At 44.4% G+C, this 22,636-nt stretch overlaps 1 protein-coding gene across 10 annotated transcripts in view; it reads left to right on the top strand.

Annotated features, from left to right (window-relative positions):
* Positions 1 to 22,636, top strand: part of EPHA5 (EPH receptor A5) — a 218,596-nt gene that overhangs the window by 169,216 nt on the left and 26,744 nt on the right. For 6 of the 10 annotated variants that reach the window (XM_086747306.1, XM_086747305.1, XM_086747308.1 and 3 more), the window contains exons 9-12: positions 8,860 to 8,925; positions 18,114 to 18,181; positions 20,203 to 20,328; positions 21,349 to 21,534. In XM_086747306.1, coding sequence (XP_086603432.1) covers positions 8,860 to 8,925; positions 18,114 to 18,181; positions 20,203 to 20,328; positions 21,349 to 21,534 — 446 coding nt within the window. The remainder of the gene's footprint in view (positions 1 to 8,859; positions 8,926 to 18,113; positions 18,182 to 20,202; positions 20,329 to 21,348; positions 21,535 to 22,636) is intronic. The other 4 variants (XM_086747310.1, XM_086747309.1, XM_086747311.1 and 1 more) reach the window with 3 other exon arrangements.

The raw sequence follows: 22,636 nt of genomic DNA, 5'->3' as shown, positions 1-22,636 counted from the left end.
CGAGAGTCCCATTGACTTCTCATGTGCTTAAACATAGGCAAGTGATGAAAGCCTGGGCTATACTGTCTTTGACGACTCCAATGGAAGTTGATGGAACTTGTTGGTGAACAAGGGATTGTGGTATTGGGGGAGAAATATGGCTTGTATCAGCATCAGTTTGTACTGTGGCACTAAATTTGTGTAGCAGCCAGCACACAAGGCACTTTTTTCATGTACTGCCTGTGTATTAGTACATTTTTTTTAATGGCGGTAGTTAAACGATGTAACATTCTTCATGCAAAGCAATATGAGGTGCATCTATTTATAAGGCTGAATTTGTTTTCAGTGTAAAGTAAACATTTATGCTTCTAAGGTATCCATCAGACACCTGTTGCTTTCATGATGCAGGCCTGTCTTAAGCTCAGGTCTGGCAAGGTGGCTGTAGATTACAGATTATTGTATTGTTAATAGTTACAAGGTACTCGCAGAGGAACTGCACTGATAATGAATGTATTTCTCAGAGGATGCAGGTTATCAGTCTGTGAACATAGCATGGTGAAATCTAGCCAGGCTGAGCAGCTCTGTCCCCAGGCATAAGGCGTCCATGGAAGGACACAGTTATTTCCTGTCTTAAAAGGTAAATGTGATGCCAGATTCATCTCCACTCAAGGTCAGAGACTGACAGTCTCTTCCAGCTCAGCTGTTTGAGCTCCTGTTGTCCTCTTTGAGTGACTTGTTGGGCTTAAAAATAGGAAAGTAAATTCTCCTCTCTGCATGAGAAGCATGCAGCAATGTGTGTGGTGGGGTGAATTGCTACAGGCCATTCACATCAGGGACTACAGAAAAGCTGTAGTCAAAAAGACTTGGCTCTGAACACTGTAGGCAGAAGTGCAAGTCTCCTTAAAAGCTGGAGGTTTTGAGTCATATCCCTCCTTGAATAGAGCGGGGGGATGTGGACCTTGGCTTCCTCCAGCCTGGATATATGCTTGTATCCATGCATACAGGAGGATGCCTGTGTGGCCGTAGGGAACCTACAAACGTAGCCTGGCACCTCTCCAAGGAGGAATCTGGGAGGGTGAATTGCAGGTGCAGGAATGTGTATCTTTCTGTGGCTGTAAGGAATCACAGCTGTCTGGCAACCAGCAGCTCTTGCTCTTCCCACAGTCGCTCGCGAGTGCTTGGGACCCCTTTGGGAAGAACGTGCCCTTGCAGGTCTCCTTTTTGCTGCTACCTTCTATGGCCCAAGCAAGCAGTTGCAAAGCCTGAGACATTTGTCAGCAATTCTCATTAGTTACATCTTTTTGTCTTTTGCTCTAATGGACTTTCCAGGATGTGCTTCCTCTTGGCTCTTTATCTCTTGGCATGTTTACAAAAGCCCTTGCCTCCTTTGGCTAGAGTTTTATCGCGACCTCTGCTGCTACCTTAATCCTCCTACCATATACTTACCTCTCTCTGTGAATCCTGGGGCAGCTGCAGGTTCCCAGGAGCTTCTCTGTGGTGCCATAGTGGACGTATGGGAAGGGGCAGGCACAGAGACCTGAGTTCTTAGTCCATTTTTATCTTTTCAACCTTCCCCTAAACTGGGAAGAACCCAATCCCTCAGCTAGAGGTGGTGGAGAAGCCTCCAATGCCAAGGTTTGGTCTGTCATTAGAGAGCTGACTCCAAAAACCACGGAGCTTCTCAGCCACTTTGAGTTCCTGTGAATTTTGTAGCCTGTCTAGTGCTTTGAGTAACTTGTGAGAACAGAAAAATAAACCTCAGAAGCCCAGAAAGCTGACAGCCAATTTGAAATTAGACAAAGCAAAACAAAAAAAAATTGCTTCTTTTTGGAAGAAGCAGAAATGTCACTGAAACGTGTCAGTCACACTGCTTTGCCTCGGATATGATTTTGAGACAATTCGTGGAGTGACTCCTGCTGTGACACTGTAGGGACAATAAACACATTCCAAGTCATGGGATAATCCCTTTCAGAAGCTGTTAACTTGATTCTGGAAGACATTTCCCTCTATCTTTGAAGTGGTTATGTTGTTCCAGTGCCTGGTTCCAGGGGGTTAAATTTCCTTTCCTAATTGCTTCCTGTCCTTACTTTTAAAAAAACAGGCATTTTGAACACCAGGTGTTGCTCCAGCTGGAATCACCACTGCTTTCTATGCCAGGCAAGCTGTGCAAAGTCCAGGCTTTGTCGTTTTCTGCTAATGCAGGAGAGCAAGTATGGCCCAGCAGCAAAGCTGAGAAGAAAAACCTTCTTGCTCTGCAGCAGCAGGGATGGAGCCTGGCCAGCTCTTGCAAATGGGCTCCTTGTTGCTGGCTCAGTGCTACTCTCAGGCTCCCTGGGAGGCCCTGGACGCTTCAGAATTAGAATATTCCTCCCTAGGGTGCTGTATGGAATCTCTGTGCCTATCCTCTCAAACACCAGGCTCAAGCAAGCAGAAGCTTGAGAGCAGTCCTGCAGTGAGAAGGGGATGTTTTCCTGCTCTCCGCCACTCAAAAAGTAATTTCCCAACTGTAGGACTCAGAATTTCATTAGGCTCTGCAAGCTTTTTATTTTCCACTAGGTCTCCAGAGGTAGAAGTTTCCACACCTCTTCCCATTTATTTGCTTTAAAGTGTCTCTGCAGTTTTCTCACTTCTTTTGAACAAATGTACATAACAGCTTGGCATTTCCCATTGGCAGCTGGCCCTAAACCAAAGGTGAGCTGAACAGTAGTCATGGTAGCATTTCCACATGCCAGTGTCCATCTGTGTCTGAAGCTGGAGGTTCCTAGGAATTTGAAACTAAATGCACTGTGCCCTAAACAATTAAGCTATGTTTCAGAGCTGATTTACTTGCAGATGGTCAGGAAAACTCTGTCTGTAAATAATGCATCCTCTGACCAAGGTCATAAACGCCACCAACTAAAATAGCTGATCACTTTAAGTTATCCCACTCTTTGCATCAAGGGCATAGTAATAATATAATGATCAGGATTACAAATCAAAGAGATTCACTAAATCAGACCATAGTTGTCTCAGCAAAAAATAAAGAAGTGGATTGAAAATCTGTTATTAAACCGTCTACAAGCATTGAATTAAAGAGTGTGGAGTTATTATTATCTTTGGTTTTTTAGGATTACATGTTCTTCTCAAAAGCACAATGCATTTTACAGATAGAGCAAGCCTATAAAATTTGCTTTCCTAGCAATGCTTGAATTAGATGCTGCTTGGCATCGTTGTTCCTAATTGAAGTGCATATTAATCTAAAATCATTACAGACTTTTGTTTTACAGTCTGTGTCAGACAGTGCCAGTCACAAAGATCATTGTGCTCTGTCTTGAAAGGAGTAATAAGGTGCCACAGTCATCATTGTGGCACCAGCCTCTTTCTTCCTACAGACCAAGGTAGGAAAGCCAGATTTGCATCAGCCTAGGAAGGAGACCCACTGCTCTGGAGCAGTTCTCCCTCTTTTGTCCTTCAAACTAAGCCTTATTTGCAAAACTGACAGGGTCTTGGAGTGAGTGTTAAGAGACTACTGGTCTGTCCGGTCCCCTAAGCTTTTGAACTTTGTAGCACTAAACAAAGGCACGGGCTTTTACAGAGTAAAATGGGGATGCTATTAGGTCAATGCTGAGCATGTTTGCAAAAGCCACTCAAAAAAACTAAGAAGTGTACCGTGCCTCTGCATTTGTAGCCAGCTACCCATTATGGATGACCTTTCCATCTTGAGTGATCTTCCAAAAGACCAGAGGGAGCCTTTTATAGAACTTAAGAAAAAAAATAGATTTGAAGCAACAAAAAACTACCCCTCGCCCTGTGTGTGCATGGATAGAAAGTCTCTTTCTGGCAAGGAACTAGCCTTCGAAAGACAAAGCAAAGACAAATATTGCCACCTGGGTATTGGCAATTAGAGGCTTCTGCAACAGAGTATCCATCCTTGACCTTAGTTATTTAGACTTTTAAATATCAGCCCCTGAGGTGGCAGAGGGCTTTCTGGACACAAATATGTGCATCTTGTTTAAAAGTGACTTTCTGGGAGTAGAGAGGGTGGAAGGACTGTGTTCCTGAGTCAGCATTTGCAACCTTCTGTGTTGTGGAAGGTCAAAATGGATAAATTTTTCCACAACCTCCCCCCGCATCCTATTTTCCAAGATGTGACAGGGCTTAAAATAGTTTGGTTTTTTGATATTTCCATAGGAAATGAAAGACAGTTTCTAGATAACATTTTTCATTGAGGGAATTTTTCCAGCATGAATCATGATTTTTGTTAGTTGTGACTTTTTAAAGAATTTTTATCTCAATGTTCTTGCCTGCTCTTCCTACAGGACATTGTCTCCCATGATTTATAGCTGCTTTATGATGCTGCCTACTGCCAAATAGTGCTCACGATTCACCTGACCAGAGGAAGGATTTTATTCAAGAAGCTATTGCTCTGCCAAGTCAAAATTCCCATCCGCCAAGAACAGGCAGGGTCTGGTCCTCCTTCTGTTCAGGTCAAAGTTTTTACTACCTCTGTCATGTTAATATCCACTTTGGTCTTTGGCAATATGTTTTCCCAGAGAGTAGCATTAGTGGCATTCGTATACAGAATCCCTCTCTGAAAAGAAAGTGCTCCAATCCACCCTTCTGCACAGGGTGGTGCCTTCCCAGGGCTGATGTGGAAATCTGGTGCCCATACTCCCCATCTCTAGCATCCTGCCGAGATCAGCTTGGCTTAGTACTTCTGTACAAACACACCAGTTTCCACAAGCCAGTCTCAGCTGCTGCAGTTTTAAGGAGGGTTTAGGGACCAAGGCTAATCTGTCTTCAGATGACTTTCATCCAGATAGGAGGTGAGAGTTGACCAAATCTGTAATTAAGCTCTGAGCCCATGAGACATTGCCCTTGAAAGCAGCATTTCTGAGTTATTCTGGCAGCAGCCAAGGGAATGGGGCAGGAGAACCATCATAAACAGATAAGTGGTTGGCGTAAGCTTTATCTGAGCATGGGAAATGTGAGGGAGTGCAGCAGTCAGTGATGAAAGCTCACCTTCATTCAAACAATGCATTTGATGGCATTGTGCAAGTCCTGCTTCCACTTCAAGAAGGGAACTTCAAGCTGAAAATGGAGCCTGACTTCAGTGGTAGCAGCTCCAGTGGTAGTGCTCTCCTGCTGAGCACTAGTGAAAGCCCCATGCATATGTAGTGTTTTAAAATGGAGTTTTACAGTGTCTTCTTTTGGCTGTGAAGTGGGTAGAGGATGAAGAAGCAAATCAGATTGTGGTCTCTCTGCACTTCTGAATATGTGGATGTTTCACCTTACTTTGAATTCTAGAAATAGGAAGCCTGACCTCTCCTGGGGGATGCCATGTTGTGATACTTAGCCTCTTACCTAGCAGAAAGGTTATCCATACTTTCTTACGGCTTAGATGTAGCAAAGTATAATGCCAGAGGTCTTTACAGGTGTAGTTTCTTTCCCTGGAAGCATTGCTCTCCTTCCCCATAGTGATTGCATAGATATCTTCTGTTCGGGCTTCTGCATTCTTAGTTATTCTCAAACAGCACAGAGATGTTCTTTAACATATAAATATAGCTCAGCAGGAAGAGGAGCTGACTCCTTAAACATTCATATAATTCTTGGTGAAGCAGGAATATATTCCTAGCAGCTCACAATGTGTAATGCTACTCCTCTGATGTATGAAGCATGTTGACTCACAAGGTGCTAGGTGTAGTGCTGGCCTCCTGACCTGGAGATGCAGGAAGCGATCATTGCCATCACTCAAGGCTGCATGAAGGATTAGAAAAATCTTCCCAGGCACCCTCAAGTATTTCAGACTCTAATTGCAAGCCTCTGAAGAACATCCCATTACAGGAACTTATTAAAAGCAAAAAACTAGGCTTTCATTTATCATGACTCCAAGTCTTCAACTTATAACTTTTAAAAGCTGCAGCTGTATATGGCAGAGCCTCTCCGAGATGTATTTGGCCATTAAAAATGTAGTTTAATTCTGAATGTTCTGTGGGTGATCTGCAAACTTGTCATAAATTAATTACATTGATTGAAGGCAGAGTTGTTGGGGCCCATCATATATGTACCTTTCATTAACAAAGCATGCAGCCCACGGTTTGAAACTGTGCCAAGGTTGTTGATAAGTCCTCCTACCACAGGTTTATTAAAGTTTGCTCTCTGGATGGTTAGGTTTGCAAACCACATAGGCATTGCACCTTTGCTAGAACTGGAGGAGTGTCAGCTTTGTGTGCCTGAGATAACCGAAAGTGGTAGAGTTGGTCTAGCTAAGAAGCGGGGCAATGTCAGCAGGCAGCAAAGGTCCAGGAGATGCCACTGCAGCTCCAGGCTCCTCTGCACTGTCTCTGCCCATCTGCAGCTCTTTCCTTGAAGCCAGGGCTTGAAGCAGAAGTCATACTTTGTTTCAAGCCAACTTGGCTTTTGGAGATGCTGCCTCTTCAGTGCCTCATTCTTTCCCAGCAAAGGGGATTTTAAAACTGCAGATGTCTTCTCAATAACCTTCACCGTTACATGGACCTGTCATCTGTTAACCTGTTAATCTGTTAACCTGTTAACCTGTTAATCTGTTAAGCACATCAGAGTGGCTCCTGACCGCCCACTGGAGTCAAGGACAGTCCCCACAACCTCTCCTCATAGTCTGCTGATTGATTCAGTGAGGCTGGACGAGACTTTGCAGATAATTTTGATGTATATACTGCTCGGTTCAACTCTGACTGCTCCCTGATAGAGGCCAGCTTGCAGATCTTAAAACCCCAGAGAGGTCATATTTCAATGAGCAGCGATGTCTTATCCTGCCACAGCATTTGATCTTGTCTGGAAAGCATTTACTTTCAGCTCCTTAGTTTCTAGACTGAGAAGACCCTGTGTGGAACAAGGAGATGGGGAAACTGCCCCACTGAGAAGCAATCAGCACCTAAATACAGTGGCCATGAGGACATGATAGGTATGCTGGAGTTTAACATCCACTTTTATTTGCCTCAGGTTTTTTATGTTCTAAAGTTTATCTGCCAAATCAAGCCATCCTTTAAACACAAGCCGTAATAAATCTTCCTTTGCTAACTGGTCAGTCCAAGTAGTCCATTCACTTACCTATCCAAGTGCTGCTGAGACTGGAAAGTGATTTTTTTTTTTGTCTGCTGGACCACTGTAGTTTGTTTCTAAGTCCTTACACCTCAGAGTATTTTGACCCTAAGTGCACAGTGTTATGTGACATATTGCATTGAGGCATATTTTCCTTGCACTTGAGCATTTTTTTTCCTCCTCTCCTGCATTCAGTGCACATACCTGATTTTGTCTCAAAGCAGCCCAGATGCTGATTAAGTGCTCAAAGAGTTTTATTTTTTTAAGAAAGTGAACTGTTTTCATTTTAAGGAAGTGATTGCTTTTCAGGTTATTTGAACTGTTGTTTCAACAACTTTGACTTTGCTTGTGTGGGAAGGTCTGGTGGCAGCAATTGTTAGAAAATGCCTGCAGGGAAAGGGCCTCCTAGTAGTCACAGCCACAGTGATCTTCTTGAGATGTACCCATTCCACACGCTCAAATTCTGCAAGGTTAAATCCAGAAAATGGCAACATAAACTCAAAATATATAATTCTTTGATTCCCTTTTTGAGCTTTTGGGTTTTGGACCTCTGGTTTTAATTTGCATCAATGGAGACTGAGCTGCTCCCATATTAGTATGACTACACAAGCTGGGACATTATGAAAATACAAAATATTGTCAACTATAGTAAGTAAATATTGACATCACTGTGTAGAAAATGGTAGCAAGTTGTTTTGCTGATGCGAAAGGAGCTTAGAGAGACATTCTTCACCAGTTCAGATTTAAGTAAGCCCATAATCTAGTATATAATTCTGTAAATCATTGCATGCCTGAAGTTATTTTGCATCATAATTTAGGGCAGTGCTGTTGCAGAATGTTAATTTTGTCTAAATAGGCTATTTTAGTGTGTTTAGGCATTGTAAGTTATACTTTATAAAATCTGATGGACACAAGTTTTTTTTCAAGAACAACATGTTATGATAATTTGAGGAGAAATGATGAGTCAGATCTTCAGCCAACTTTAACCAGAGTATGTCTGTACTGTTGGGCTCCTACTTGTATATCGTACTGAAGTTCTTCCTGTTGTTTCTTCTGCACTGTGTTCTTTTTCAGGATGAATTACCTTAACAGATTTGGTAACAGAAAAAATGTCCATGCAAGTTCTCTGACAAGGATAAAGGGCAATTACTCAGGTGCAACCAGCCTCGGGTTACAGACTGATGTCAGGCGAACCCATACTCTGATTAGACTAGAGTAATGGCTCAGCAGCCTTCAAAAGCAAGCTGTGGATGCACACAGTGCCTTTCAACTCACCATATTTTTAGTTTATTTAGGCTGAATGCTCTCATATGACTCATAAGATCCTGCTTCTGCAGATACATGATGCACATCTCCTTCACTGATACAAGGAGACTCGGAAACGGCTGTGTGAGTTGAATACATGCATAAGGGTCTCCAAAAGCAAGGCTCACATTCGTCCAGTGGTGGGTTGTTTTTTTTTTTTAAAGGAAATTGTAACTGTACTGCACACATGCTTGTGGAAAAAGTCGCTTTGCCTGCTCCAAGGCAGGTGCTTAAGTTTAAGCACATGGGTAGCTCCATTAATCCTAACAGTGGTACTGAAGTATTGGAAGCACATGGTTAATTGCTTTGCAGGACCAGGATCTATACACTCTCCCCAAAGCGTTTTTCCTCAACGGTAGCACATGCCATGAAATTCTTGCAGCCCAGGGTGTTAAGGTCCAAATGATAATTGCAATTAGAAGAAATAACTGCATATATAAACATTGCAAATGTATTTGCACCTTGCCAGGGAGGTGGGATTATTCCTTATTGTGGGCCTTTTTGTTTGCTTTTCAGTTGCTGCAGTCATGGCTGTGGGTGGGCTTCTTCTCTGCGTGCTGTTGCCTATCCGAGCCTAATATGGTCAGTGTTCCCACCTGTGCTAGCTCCTGTTTCGTGTCCTCCCTCCATGTTTTCTGTATAGTCTGCCTCACCCTCCCTTTCTTGTATTCGCCTGGAAATTGCCTTCTCATCCAGTCTGTGCACCTGGCTTGTCTATCTCAACAACTGGAAATAGCATGACCCAAAGTAGTGTGTCTCCAGCAAAAGCAGGGGTCCCAGGGTATAAAAACCCTGCTATGTTATGCTATGTGATTGATCAGGACACTGCACTATAATGTCACGTGTCATAATAAAACATCATGTATGCTGGACACTTCATCAAATTCTACTTCTTGTCACTGTAAGGGGCCAGGGGAGGTAATTTGCCCCTAGAAAGAAGGCGAGGGGCAGACCGGAGTGGAAAAGGTATTTAGTGGCATGTAACGTGCGTGTCAGTGAAATGAACTGTGTGTCATTGACATACATGTCAATATATGACATACATGGCAATGAGATGATGCCGTTTGCCAACAATATGCTCCAGTAGTGTTGGACATCTCTACAGGCATCGAGAGCTGTGTGTCCGTGCTGCATGCTGCCCCATTCTGCCACCTGGGCTGTCTCACCAGTTTCTGCTCTCTTCTACTCTTTCCCTCATTTCTAACTAATCAAAGGAAGGGTGATTTTAATTTCTGTTGGTTTGACTGAACACAAGTTGAGTTGCTCCCCAAAGGGAATGTATTTTAGGTCTCTGAATTGTCTGTAACCTGTGCAGGCAGAGATCTTCCTAGGCCTTCTAGGAGAGTCATGAAATCACCATCCCCATCAGATAGCTGCTTGAGACCATAGGAGCACTGAGACATCCCACGTGCATTGTTAAACTGGGAAGGTTTTGCAGCATAGCTGGGCGAGAGGTGTGAAACTCTTCTGCTGTGTTTTCTGGGGGATGCTGAGGCTTTGCATGGTGTTAGCTGGGTCATAGTGCAGTCCCTGGCTGTGAGGCACAGAAGTCATCAAGGTAGACCATTTGCGGGTCCTCTAGTGCTGTATTTTGGCTCTGACAGAGGCCTGAACCAGGAAGGAGTTTGCAAATGCAGATCTCAAAGGCCCTAAATCAGTAGTCTTGTTTTTTTTTTCCTATTGGAGCATTTTTAAATTGGTTTTCATGACTTTTGAGTGCTTAAGAGCAGCATTAGCAAGCAAGGCTGGTCAGCTCAAAGTGTTTGGCTGTAAAATGTTCTTCTGGTATTTGCAGTTGTTCCTGCGAGCCACTGGTTTGGCAATATTGTGCTAAAAGAAAACCTCTCAATACTTCTGTTGTCTGTCACACATGTGCTGCTAATGCAGAAGCAGGCTCTTGCTGGGAGTTAGGCTGCAAATGTTTTCAGCAAGGCCCCCAGCTTGAAAGTGGCAGCAATGAAAAATACTTATCAGATGAGACTGGGAATGGACTGGATGGCTACGAAGAGGACAGATGCATAGGGAAAACTTGGCTGACCTGCAAAACACCCTCTGCGTGTTTCCTGCTAAGCTACAGAGAGGCTAATGTGGCAGCAAGTTGGGAGGGGGAAATGGGAGAAATAACTTCAAAGTACGGACGCTGTTGGCTATGCAATGGGAAGGCAGCACAACCTCTTTAGAGAGATTTATGAGATTACTTCAGAGGGAGCTTCCTGCAAGAAGGGGAAACAGTATCTTTTTTATTTTCAATTGTTCAGGTGGTGGTTTAGGAAAACAGGGAATGCGAGGGCAGGGAAAGACTGAAGGCTAAAAATACCACTGTTGAAATTGTGAAGCTTCCTTTGTAAGGCGTCCAAGTTAATCGGAAGTCTAAGGCAAGGTCACACCCTGTAGAGTGGGACAGCAGCAACTGGGAAAGCAGTTGAGAAGGTGATGAGCCTGTGCAGCCCTTAGGAGAGGAACTTCCCCTGGTTCCTCACAGGCCAGTCATCTAGTGGATCTTTGAACTGAGCTGAAAGTCATAGCTTGTCATCTTAAGACCTTTTACTGCTCTTTTGATCCCATTCTCCAAATTATAGGACTTTGAGAGAGATAGAAGAGTTGAATGAGTCAGATTCCCAGCCTGTGTGTGTTGCTCCAGGTTACTCCAGGTGAAAGTTTGGTCCAGTGCAATGGAAGTAACTCATTACAGACATCAAAAAAGCAGCAGGAAAGTGAACAGAAAAATGGGAAACAACTGTTTTATGCCAGTTCCTTGAGTGTTCCCTGGTTTTGTGATACTGAATATATTCTAGGACTGCAAGCAGCAAAGGTGAATGCTGAACATGGACCAATGTTGCTAGAGGTTGACTTTTGCCTCTGGCTCTCAGTACTGGTGGTTTCTATTTAGGATAAAACTGTTTACTGAACAAGTTTTTGTCTCCGCACGTAAGCTGAGGCAACAGGATCTTGTCCAGATGGACAGATCTCTGTTTGTTTGTTCCTCTGGGTGGACCACGGTCCTGCCCTGCAACACATATGCAGCCTTATTGCTTTAACATCTTGGAATAAATAGTCTGAAATGAGCACTAACCCCTTGTAAACAACAGCATTGTAGTCCTAGCAAACCTCCTGTAAAATGACAGCTTAGATGCGTTGGATGCATTTCTCAAAGTTGACTTATTGGAAAAGATGTGCTTCTGAGTAAAGGTCTCACCCCTGAAAAGCAAGTGGCATTTTGTCTCTGTCTCAGAGAAGTGCACAGAGTTAATTTATTTCATATTTAAGAGATTAAATGCATGTATAAGTCTCTGCAGGATTGAGATGGGAGATTGCATGCTACTTCAGGGCACAAACTATTCGATGTTACTGACTGCACCTAGCAAGGTGAGGTGCCTTTCTTTGTCAGGGATGTCTAAATGCTGTCCCCTCTTGCATTTCCAGTAGCACCTTGACTGTGTGCTGAAATGCTTTGGCCTATGCCTGTAAAGAAGATATATGAAAACTCTCCCACATCACTGCCTAGGGCTTGGATGTCCAAGGTCCAGCTCCACAGTCCCCTGACTGTGTCATGCCTGAGTTGTGTCCAGCGTGATGGTCCCAGCTAGGGAGTTGGAAACTGCTTCCCTTGGGTATTCTGTGGGCTTTTCGTGATGCCTCGGGTGGCTGAGAGGCCACACACCACCCAGCAAGGGCACGCCAAAGCACAGGGTCAGACACAAAGTATCTCCATCGGTCCAGGGAAAGCAAGCATCTTCCTGCCTTGTTTCTTGAAGGATTTTTCTCCATAAATCGGCTTCTGCCAAGTGAGACAGTGGGCACTGGTTTCCTTGCTGGATTCTTCATCTTTCTACCTATCATTTTATATTTTATAAACCTATATAGGGATAATTTTACAACTTCACTTTTATAATCTGCCCCATAAATATTTTATGAGCTGTCTGCCAATCTACAAGTAGTTTTTAAATAAGACATGATGCCTTAAGAATATTTAAAGTCTCACTTTATTTTCCTCTGATACTTTTATTGAAAAACACAGAGCTGTGCAAGGAAGACATCTGCTTTCTAGATACAGAAACTGGGACAAATCCTCAACAGGAGTAAATGAGCTGAGATTCAAGTGTGCTGCTGAATTATGTTAACTCTTTGGCTGAATCTCTGCAGCTCAGTGGCAGATGAAGCGAGCATCAGGATCTTTATGGTTTTGCTGAATGTGTGTTCTGGTTTTGTTAGTGGGGGGGGGCCTAAGGTGGTAGCTTCTGTCGGAAACTGCTAGAAGTCGCTCCCCTTTGTTCAGTGGACTCGGCCGGGCCTAGGGCGGACCCGCTGCTGGCCAAGGCCAAGCCAATTGGTAGCAGAATGTCCCATGATAACGCCTCTGCGATAACGTATTTAAGTAGGGGAAAACAGGAAAAAAAGGAGGAGAAGATGTGAAGCAGCTGAGTGGGGGGCAGAGAGGGGGAGGCGCGAGCCTCATGGGCCTTGCAGGCCTCACCCTCTGGCCTCCCGCCGGGCAGCCGACTGGGCCCAACTCGGCCCGGCCTGGCTGCAAGAAGTGGAAAGGAGATGAGAAGTGAATAAGATGTAAAAAGGATCCTGAGAGACGTCTGCCAGCCTGTTGTGAGGAACGGCTGCAGACGCCAAGGTCAGTGAAGAAGGAGGGGGAGGAGTAATGTGGCTCCTGGCCAAGATTCCTCTGCAACTCGTGGTGAAGACCATGGTGGAGCGGGTTGTCCCCCTGCAGCCCATGGAGGTCCACGGAGGAGCAGAGATCCACCTGCGGCCCGTGGAGGACCCCACGCCAGAGCAGGTGGAGGCCTGAAGGAGGCTGTGGCCCGTGGAGGGCCCGCTGGGACAGCTGTTCTAGAGGGACTGCACCCCGTGGAAGAGATGACCCACGCCGGAGCAGTTCCACGAAGGACTTTGGCCCGTGGGAGGGACCTCACGCTGGAGCAGAGGAGGAATGTGAGGAGTTCTTCCCCTGTCGATGATACAGCGGCGTAAAACAACGCGTGATGAACGGACCGCGACCCCCATTCCCTTTTCCCCCCCCCGTGCCGCTCGGGAGGGGAAGGTAGTAGAGATAATGTTAAGCCCGGGAAGAGGGAGGGGTGGATGGAGGTAATCTTGTTCCCTGTCTCATTCTCCTGCTAATTTTAGAAATAAATGAATAGTTTTCCCCAAGTCGAGTCTGTTTTGCCCGTGACGATAACTTTAAGGATTTCTCCCCGTCCTTATCTCAAACCTTGAGCTGTTTTTTCTTATATCATCTCCTCCTATTCTCTCGGAGCGAGGGACAGACTGCGTAGTCTGGTCCTGATCGGGGCTGAACTACGACAATGTGATATAGAAAACATACAGGAAATCTATGATTTGTACAATGACAATAAACTGGAGAATGAGTCTTCCATCAGGAGGCTTTTGACTTGCAGCTTTTCCAATAAATATTAAGAGCAAATGCATGTGCGGAAATGGATTATTTCACAAACAAATGGGAGCTTTTTCTTCCCCCAATATATATTGCAGAGCCATGATATTTAGATACTTTTATCTGCCAGTAAGACTCATGTAATGAGTCAGGACTGTTAACCTGTAAAGCAGATTTTTATGGAATTTAGTTGGGAAAGAAAGGAAAAAAAAACTGCTTGTGTGTGTTATTTAAAGCATCTGAAGGTCAAGAAAGGAAAAAGTGCGGTTTAGCCCCAGTAAGCGTGTTCATAGCTTGTTTCTCTGAGTAGTTTAGGAAAGCGAGTGTGCGAAGGGCACAAGTGATTGCAACAAGCAGGTTTTGCAGCAAACTTTGTTAGTGATGCCCAGCTATTGCTTGGGAGTTGTCGTCCACTAGCTGCCATTTCACTTCAGCATGTCTTGTCGAGGCTTGTTTTAAAAATGCTTTGGGAGTCCGAGAACCTGATTTTGTGTGCTAATGTCATGTGCTGCTGTATGTGTTACCCAGCTCAAGAGAGGGGGACAACCGGAGCCAGCTGGTTTGCATTGGCCCTTTCAGTGTGGCAGTAAACCATGAACCATTGTGCATCAAGGTGTGCTTGGATCACTAGACACAAGTGATGACATATTCCCCATTTCTCTCTCCTCCCTCTTTATGGTCAAAGAATCATGAGATACAGGTAATAAAAAGGATACTATTAGAAAATCTTATTTATACGTTAAGTACTCCAAAACTGAGGAAGAGATGAGGGCATTTGCTCTAAAAGGCAAACAGAAGAAACCTTGTATATGTGCATTTGGTAGAAAGACGAATTGAAACATTCATGTATTTTTAAGAGGAAAAATTAGTTATATGCCTCAATCTAGAAAATTACTTCTGCGGAAAACTAATGTAACTTTTGGCAACTTGCAGCAGAAAAAAAAATGGGGTTGCCAGAAGTGGGAATTGATACTCAGATCTCTAGATTATATACTTAAAGTGGGAGGCAATATGAAGACGAAAGAGAAGAAACCTTTTTCACCTAGGGATTGTGAACACCAAAACGTCCTTTGAAATTACCTTACTCTCAGGGTCTCTGTGTACACCTAGTGCTTAGGTTTTGTGTTAATTAGGCAGGACCCCATCTCAGGAAATGGCACTGCTGCTGCTAGAGCAAGGTAATGAGCACCGACATGTGGATAACTGAGCTGTGTCTCCAGGCACCTCATTGCCACTCTTGTGGGTTTTGCATTCAGAGCGTGATGATCTCAGCTTGGTTGCTGCTGCTGAAATCATGCCCTGCATGGATAGCCTCTCTGTTTATCAAATAAAACCTGTTTATTTGCCCTGTCATCTCCCTGCCTGTGCCCCTAGACTACCTGTCAGCTTCCCGCCTTGTCTTCTGCACCTCGTCTCAAGCCATTCCCCTGCGCTTGCACAACCTTGGCAGTCTGTTTTTTCCTCCTCTCCACTTGGCACAGGTCTCCCCCTCTCCCCAAGGTAAGCTTGCGAGCCTGCTCCCCGTCCCCAGAGTGATCCCAGAAGCTCATGTTGTTTTTCCCCTCCTCGACCCTCCAATGTCCAGCTCTGCTGGGGCCAGCTCAGCAGCAGTGCATGCATCTCATTGTATTGGGGCTTTTGTTTGTAATCATGGTTGTTTCACAAATCCAATGCCAAAATCCTATAGCCGAAAGACTGCTTGGCCCCTTGCAACCAGGCAGACAGCAGTTCCCTGTAATAGGACTTCATACTGAGGGAATGTTTCATGCAGATGCCTATCACTGCCTCCTCCTAATTGCAGTTTTGTTTCTGCTAATTGTATGCTCCTCCTTGCTATGAGTGATGCTGGAGTGCTTGCGTCTCCCTATATCAAAAATCTTGGGCAACAGAAGAGAAGACTCCAAGTTTCTCAGCTTTTAGTGGCTCCTTGGTAACCTGAGGCTTTCTCTGTGGTGTGCCCACTAGCAATCCCACTGCGTGCTCCCTAGCTTGCAGGTGTCTGTTTTCCACTCTACCAAGCAGTGTTCCTGTCTCATGTCCATGCAGTTTGCTTTAAGGTTGATATAGTTTTTGTATCCGGTTATCAGGCCCTCAGAAAGGCATATAATCATAGAATGGTTAGGGTTGGAAGGGACCTTCAAAGGTCATCTAGTCCAACCCCCCTGCAAGGAGCAGGGACATCTCCAACCAGATCAGGTTGCTCAGAGCCTCATCCAGCCTGGCCTTGAATGTTTCCAAGGATGGGGCATCCAGCACCTCTCTGGGAAAACCTGTTCCAGTGTTCTACTACCCTCATTGTAAAAATTTATTTCCTAATGTCTAATCTAAATCTACTTCCCTCTATTTTGAAACTGTTACCCCTTGTCCTGTCACAACAGGCCCTACTGAAGAGTCTCTCCCTGTCTTTACTGTAGGCCCCCTTGAGGTACTGGAAGACCGCTATAAGGTCTCCCTGGAGCCTCCTCTTCTCCAGGCTGAACAGCCCCAACTCTCTCAGCCTGTCCTCATAAGAGAGGTGCTCCAGCCCTTTTATCATCTTCATGGCCCTCCTCCGGACCCTCTCCAACTGGTCCATGTCCTTCTTATGTTGGGGGCTCCAGAACTGGACACAGTACTCCAGGTGGGGTCTCACCAGGGCAGAGTAGAGGGGCAGAATCACCTCCTTTGACCTGCCAGCCACGCTCCTCTTGATGCAGCCCAGGATGTGGTTGGCCTTCTGGGCTGCAAGGGCACATTGCCTGCTCGTGTTAAACTTCTCATCCACCAGCACTCTCAAGTCCCTCTCCTCAGGACTGGTCTCAATCCATTCTCCACCCAGCCTATATTTGTGCCTGAGATTGTCACGACCCACATGCAGGACTTTGCACTTGACCTTGTTGAACTTCATGAGGTTTGCAGGGGCCCACCTCTCCAGCCTGTCAAGGTCCCTCTGGATGGCATCCCTCCCCTCCAGATTGTCAATGGCACCACACAGCTTGGTCTCGTCGGCGGACTTGCTGAGGGTGCACTCTATCCCACTGTCCATGTCACCGACAAAGACGTTGAACAGGGCCGGGCTCAACATGAACCCCTGAGGAACACCACTTGTCACGGGTCTCCACTTGGACATTGAACCGTTGACCACCACTCTCTGAGTGTGGCTATCCAGCCAATTCCTTTTCCACTGAGTGATCCGTCCATCAAACCCATGTCTCTCTAGTTTAGAGAGAAGGATGTCATGCAGGACAGTGTCAAATGCCTTGCACAAGTTCAGGTAGATGATGTCCATTGCTCATCCCTTGTCCACCGATGCTGTCACTCTGTCATAGAAGGCCACCAAATTGGTTAGGCACCATCTGCCCTTGGTGCAGCCATGTTGGCTGTCACCAACCACCTCCTTGCTCTCCATCTGCCTTAGCATGGTTTCCTGAAGAATCTGTTCCATGACCTTGCCAGGCACAGAGGTGAGGCTGATTGGCCTGTAGTTGCTTGGGTCCTCCTTGTTTCCCTTTTTAAAAAAGGGGGTTATGTTCCCCCTCTTCCAGTCATCACATATATATGTGCCTCATACATACCTTACCCCGTGTTTTTAAATGTATATGTATGTGTGTATGTGTGTCCCCCAGGAGGATATCCTGGGGGAGATGTGACTCCCATATAGTTGTGGTTGTAACTCCGTGGTGGGATTCAGCAGCATCGTTGCAGTGCCTGGTGCTAACATGGGAGCATGTTAGGTCAGGAGGTGCCTGTGTGCCTTCTTCCATCTTTACTGCTGCTGGGCAGAGGGGATTGCATGAATGGTAACCCCCCTGGGTAAAGACAAGAGATGTGCGAGAAACCCCATCAGAACCAAGAGTACATAGGAGATCCTTGAAGGCAGTGAGGCAATAGGTTTTGAATTTTTTTAACCTGTCATTTTGCATGTGTATAAGGTGTTAATGTTTACATGTGGCTGCTTTCTGAAGTATGAAAATTTAAAGTTCTGTGCAAGTGCCCAGTGGATGAAGGGGAGCATGCAATACATACAATATGGTGCATGCAAACGCTCTGTGTTCCAGAAGTTCATGCTTCTGCGATTCTAATGTTTCGTCTCATTCCACTTCCGTTGTCCTTCCTGTTCTTGCTTTTTTTTCTTCTTAATAATAGCTAAATTACATGTATGGTAGAGTGGAGTTTTTCAGAAGTGTCTGTGGGGTTTGGACACACAAGTCCAATTGAAAATCAGTGGGCCTTGGGCCTTGAAACTGCAAGTAGTTTGATGAGCTAAAACTGAGACAGCAGCAATACAGCTGCTAGAGAGGTTGGGTTCATCGCCGCTCTGGGTTTTTGTGTTTTGTGTGATTTGAAGTAAAGAGCTTCTGGTTTTGTTTTTTTTTTTTTCCAGGCGATGTGGTTATAGCAAGGCTAAACAAGATCCAGAAGAAGAAAAGATGCATTTTCATAATGGCCACAGTGAGTAAAGATCAAACATGCATATATGTGGTTTTGGCTCTGTGTGGTAATGAGAAAATACAAGTGAGAGGGGTTTTTTATAAGAAAAAAAAAATCTAGTTTTGCTGGTAATTCACAGAAGAATTCAATTTCTTCTGTTATTCAGTAAGTCCCCACCTGTCCCTGCTCCAAGACTCATGGAGAACTTAACATTTGAACAGTCCTTATATGTGCTCAGCTACTCACAACTGTACGTTTGCAGCAGATCTCTCTAGCGAGCCATTTTGTTCTATTTCTCTGTCTTTGCGGTGTGATCCAAGGTGCTATTAATTTTGCCTAGTCAGCACGTAACAACTCTACATTTTTGTGGTCTGGATGCATCAGTCCAGAATACCTGTTTGAAACCCATGCTCCACCCCAGCTGGCAGTGAGGACCAATCCCACAGCTGCTCTTTGCCTTGGATGCTTCTGCAGAGGCATGAAGAATAACACCTACTTCTTGCTCCGCTGAAGCTTTCAGAAATGCTGTGTTAATGCCCTTATATACAAAGAAACCTCTGCGGTGATGCTAGAAAGTACATCTCATAGTTACAATCAGTCCTGTACATCCAAAGCCAGTGTTTGAAAAGCATTCCCTTGTCAAGTGCTGTGGGGTTGGGTAACAGCAAGGTGCCTTTTGGGGTGGAAAAGGCAAATTCTTGAATGAAAGTCAAATTTTCATTAGTGCTATGTAATGAAGGCAGCAGGAAGCAAATCAATTAAGAGCCACGGTGTAATGTAGCTGTCTTATTAGACTGATGAGCAGTTCTTCATGTGGGTAGCTTTAATGATAGTCAAAACAAACTTATAATATGGATAATGAAAATACTTTTTCCCCTCTCAAGTCCTGGACGAAAAGCCTGCTATTGACTTTATTTATACTGGTACAACCCACAGGCTTTGTACTGCAAATATACTGTTCATTTAAATCTCAGTAACTCCATCTGAAATAATGTGGCTGATTGATTAACTAATATGTGACTGGTAGGGCATAATTTCTTGCAGGTCCCATCAACCTCCATCCATCCATCCAACTTGCTTTGCAGGTTGTTCCCTTAACATTTTGCTTTTTGTACTTTTCCTCCTGGCATACGCTTTTCAGATCCAGAAAGACATCCGTTTGCACCAGATCTCACACCAGCTCATTATGCAGCATTGAGAGAGATTTTTAGCTGCTCTAAATCAGCTGACCACTATCATGTGCTTTTCTAAATGCAATGAAGTTGCATACGTCACATTGTTCTGTTTTCGGCAGCGATGGAGTTAATTTTCCTCTCAGTAGCCAGTGTGTCTTGGATTTCATGTGTGATAAAACACCCTGATGATATGAGTTGTTGTTAGTGAAACCAAGGACACTGTCTGACTTTCCAAGTCTTGCAATGTGCAGATGCAGGGAGCCGGGAGAAAGACAGACACAATAATTGACCCAAACCGGCCAAAGAGAGTATTCTATGCCATAAACATCATGCTCAGTATATAAGTGGGTGTTGACCAGAGTGGGTATCTATCTTCCTGGCATCCATCCCTCTCTTTTGTTCGCTGGCATCGTTCCCTCTACCTTGCTGGCTTCCTTTTCGCTCCTTTGCTTGCTGCTTGGTTTTGTTTCCGTGATCGCTGCTCAGGATGAGCTGTATTGGTCATTGGGATATCATGATGAGAAAACCTACATTGTTCATTTTGTATATTTTAATATCCTTATATTCTGTTACTATTGTAGTTTTCCTTTGCTATTTTAGGAAACTGTCTTCATCTCAACCTACAAGTTTTCCTTTCTTCCCAATTCTCTCCCCTATCGCTATCAGGGAAGCGAGAAACTGTGTGGTAACTTGGGCTAAACCATCACATGCATATAACCTAAATGTCATTTTCCAAGATTTTTTCCCAAAGGAATAGATTTCCCTGCTGCAATTTTTCCAGCAAAGCAGAGTATAAGGCACAGGAGCAGGTCTTGCTCATTGTCTGTCATGCCACATGCTGGTAACACTCTTCATTTTTGTTTGCAGTTAAGCTGCCTGGAGTAAGGACCTACATTGACCCCCACACGTATGAGGACCCTAATCAAGCTGTCCACGAGTTTGCTAAGGAAATTGAAGCTTCATGCATAACCATTGAAAGAGTTATCGGAGCTGGTAAAGAAATGCATTTCATGACCCTTAGCAGCATGGAGGGTTGGCTTTCTTAACGTAAGAGATCTAGGAAAGGCCATGAAATATTTCTGCTGTTAGGTACCCTGCAAATGATGGGGAGCATGTTCCAGCTGAAGTTTGGGACAAACCTGTCATTGTCTGCGGTTTTGAAATTCAGGGACTGAACTGAAACCAGTGGAAAATGATCATGTTTAGAGCAAGCTGAGTTATTCCAATAGATGCTAAAGGAAATGAGTCACTTAATTTTCAGGTTCTTTTCACCATTTTAACCTTTTTCTCCTCCCCAATTAAGATCAGTCTCAAAGCAAAAATTAAGAGTAAGTCATCATCTGGGAGAGAAAAAAAAAGCAGAAACCGAAGTCAAAGCTAACTTCCTTGGTTAAAAGAAGAAACTCCCATTTTCTTTCCAGTTAAGCTGACTTGTGTCCAACCTTAGGAATATTTTCTATCCTCTGAAATGGTGTTTTTGGAGGTGATTTACTGTTCAGTAGAAAAAAAAAATTAAATCCATTTGGGTTACTTTTTTAAAAAGGTGGTCATAAAATCAGGAAAGGTTTATCGTCTGTAAAAATATAAGCTGCTGTGAAAGACTAACAGTATTCCATCTATTTAACTTACAAAAGGAAAGTTAAGAAGCAAGTGGCTTGTGTTTTACAGCTATCTACACAGGGCAATGATATAGGATATGACAGAACTCTTTCATCTAGTAGACAAAAACATGAAATGAGGAAAAAATCCAATGGAATACAGAGAATATCTCTTTAAATATAGGAAAATTATATTTTTCTTCCCAGTTTTCTTGTGCTTATGAATTACTTGGCTTGTGGTACGCTGGCTATTTGAGATGGTGATCAGTGTGATGCTTAGCTTTCCATGTCCATGACTGCATTGCGTGCTTTTGATCAGCTCTCTACAGGGACTAGGCTGCATGCTGTAGATGGACACATGCCATGTGTTCCTTCAACGCACTGTGGTCCCGTTCTTTCTGATTTTTCTCTGAAGGTGAATTTGGGGAAGTCTGCAGCGGGCGACTGAAGCTGCAGGGAAAGCGTGAGTTTCCGGTGGCTATCAAAACCCTGAAGGTGGGCTACACGGAGAAACAGAGGCGAGATTTCTTGGGGGAAGCGAGCATCATGGGACAGTTTGACCACCCCAACATCATCCACCTGGAAGGCGTTGTCACAAAAAGTAGGTATAATTTGTTGTGGACTGCTGTACTTGAACTCTGGCTGATGGGAGAGTTGGTTAGGGAAGGAAGACTTGGGTAACTCGCATTTTGACTGCACTATTCATAATTTCTCAAAACACGGTGAACTGCTCTTGGCCGAAATGTCACACTTTGTAGGTCCAGCCAGGAACAGGTTCCCAAACATTGTAAAGGGGATTTGTGCCTGAAAGATTTCAGCTTTCTTCTAGCTAGAATGGATAGATAATGGCTAAAATAATAAAAACCTTAACTCCTTCTGCAAACTTTGCCTTACCTAGGCATAATATGCATGGACTAAGAGAAGACCCCTCTTCAAAGGCCCAAAATTAAGTGAGACAGAAATAGGAGATGATATGCCTGGCCAGCCTCAGATAGTGGGTAGGTGATGGAGACACCGTAAGCTCAGAGTATCTGAATGGCAGTGGAGCGTGCTGCCTGACTTCTGCCTTGCAAGTAGTTCAGCAGCACCTACCACCTGCAAAATGCAAGAGCATTTTGAATGCAGTGATGCTGAGCTACCCGCTAACTTTTTTTGAGCGGGCTTTCTTCTTAGTCCTGCCTTTATTTGTTTGCTTTTGAAACTACATAAGCTGCAGGGTGAGCAAAGATGTGCCAAGAAGTGGGAAGTGATTTCTCTGACAGGGAAATGGGGAGGATTTTGCTACCAAGAGTCTGGGGGAAAAACAAACAAACAAACAAACAAACAAAACCACAACAAAACAAACCACAACCCCTGATGATTTCCAGCCATCATATTTTGAGAAACCGCTGAAGCAAAGCTCACAGGAGGGTAGTGCTGAGACTTGTGATCACTCACATGGGATGTGAACAAGGACAGAAGTTAGCTGAAGTTTTACTTAACAGGAGCAGGGAAGAAGAACAAGAGCATAGCTGAAGACAACAGGACTGTCAAAAACTACAATTAAGGCAAGCTTCTCTGGGATCTGCTAGTGATGCCCATGGTAACAATTGACCCTGGTGCTGGAATATAGATTATGAGAGGGGTTGAGGGCCTGAGTAAAATGTGAAATGACTGGCAAAACATTCCAGCACAAGAGTTACTGAGGCCTGACTTCTCAGTTA

This window comes from Chlamydotis macqueenii, chromosome 4 (genome assembly GCF_036417535.1).
Source record: "Chlamydotis macqueenii isolate bChlMac1 chromosome 4, bChlMac1.mat, whole genome shotgun sequence".
Taxonomy (NCBI): Eukaryota; Metazoa; Chordata; class Aves; order Otidiformes; family Otididae; genus Chlamydotis; species Chlamydotis macqueenii.
The sequence above is the reverse complement of the archived record's forward strand: the minus strand, read 5'-3'. Positions and strand labels throughout refer to the sequence as shown.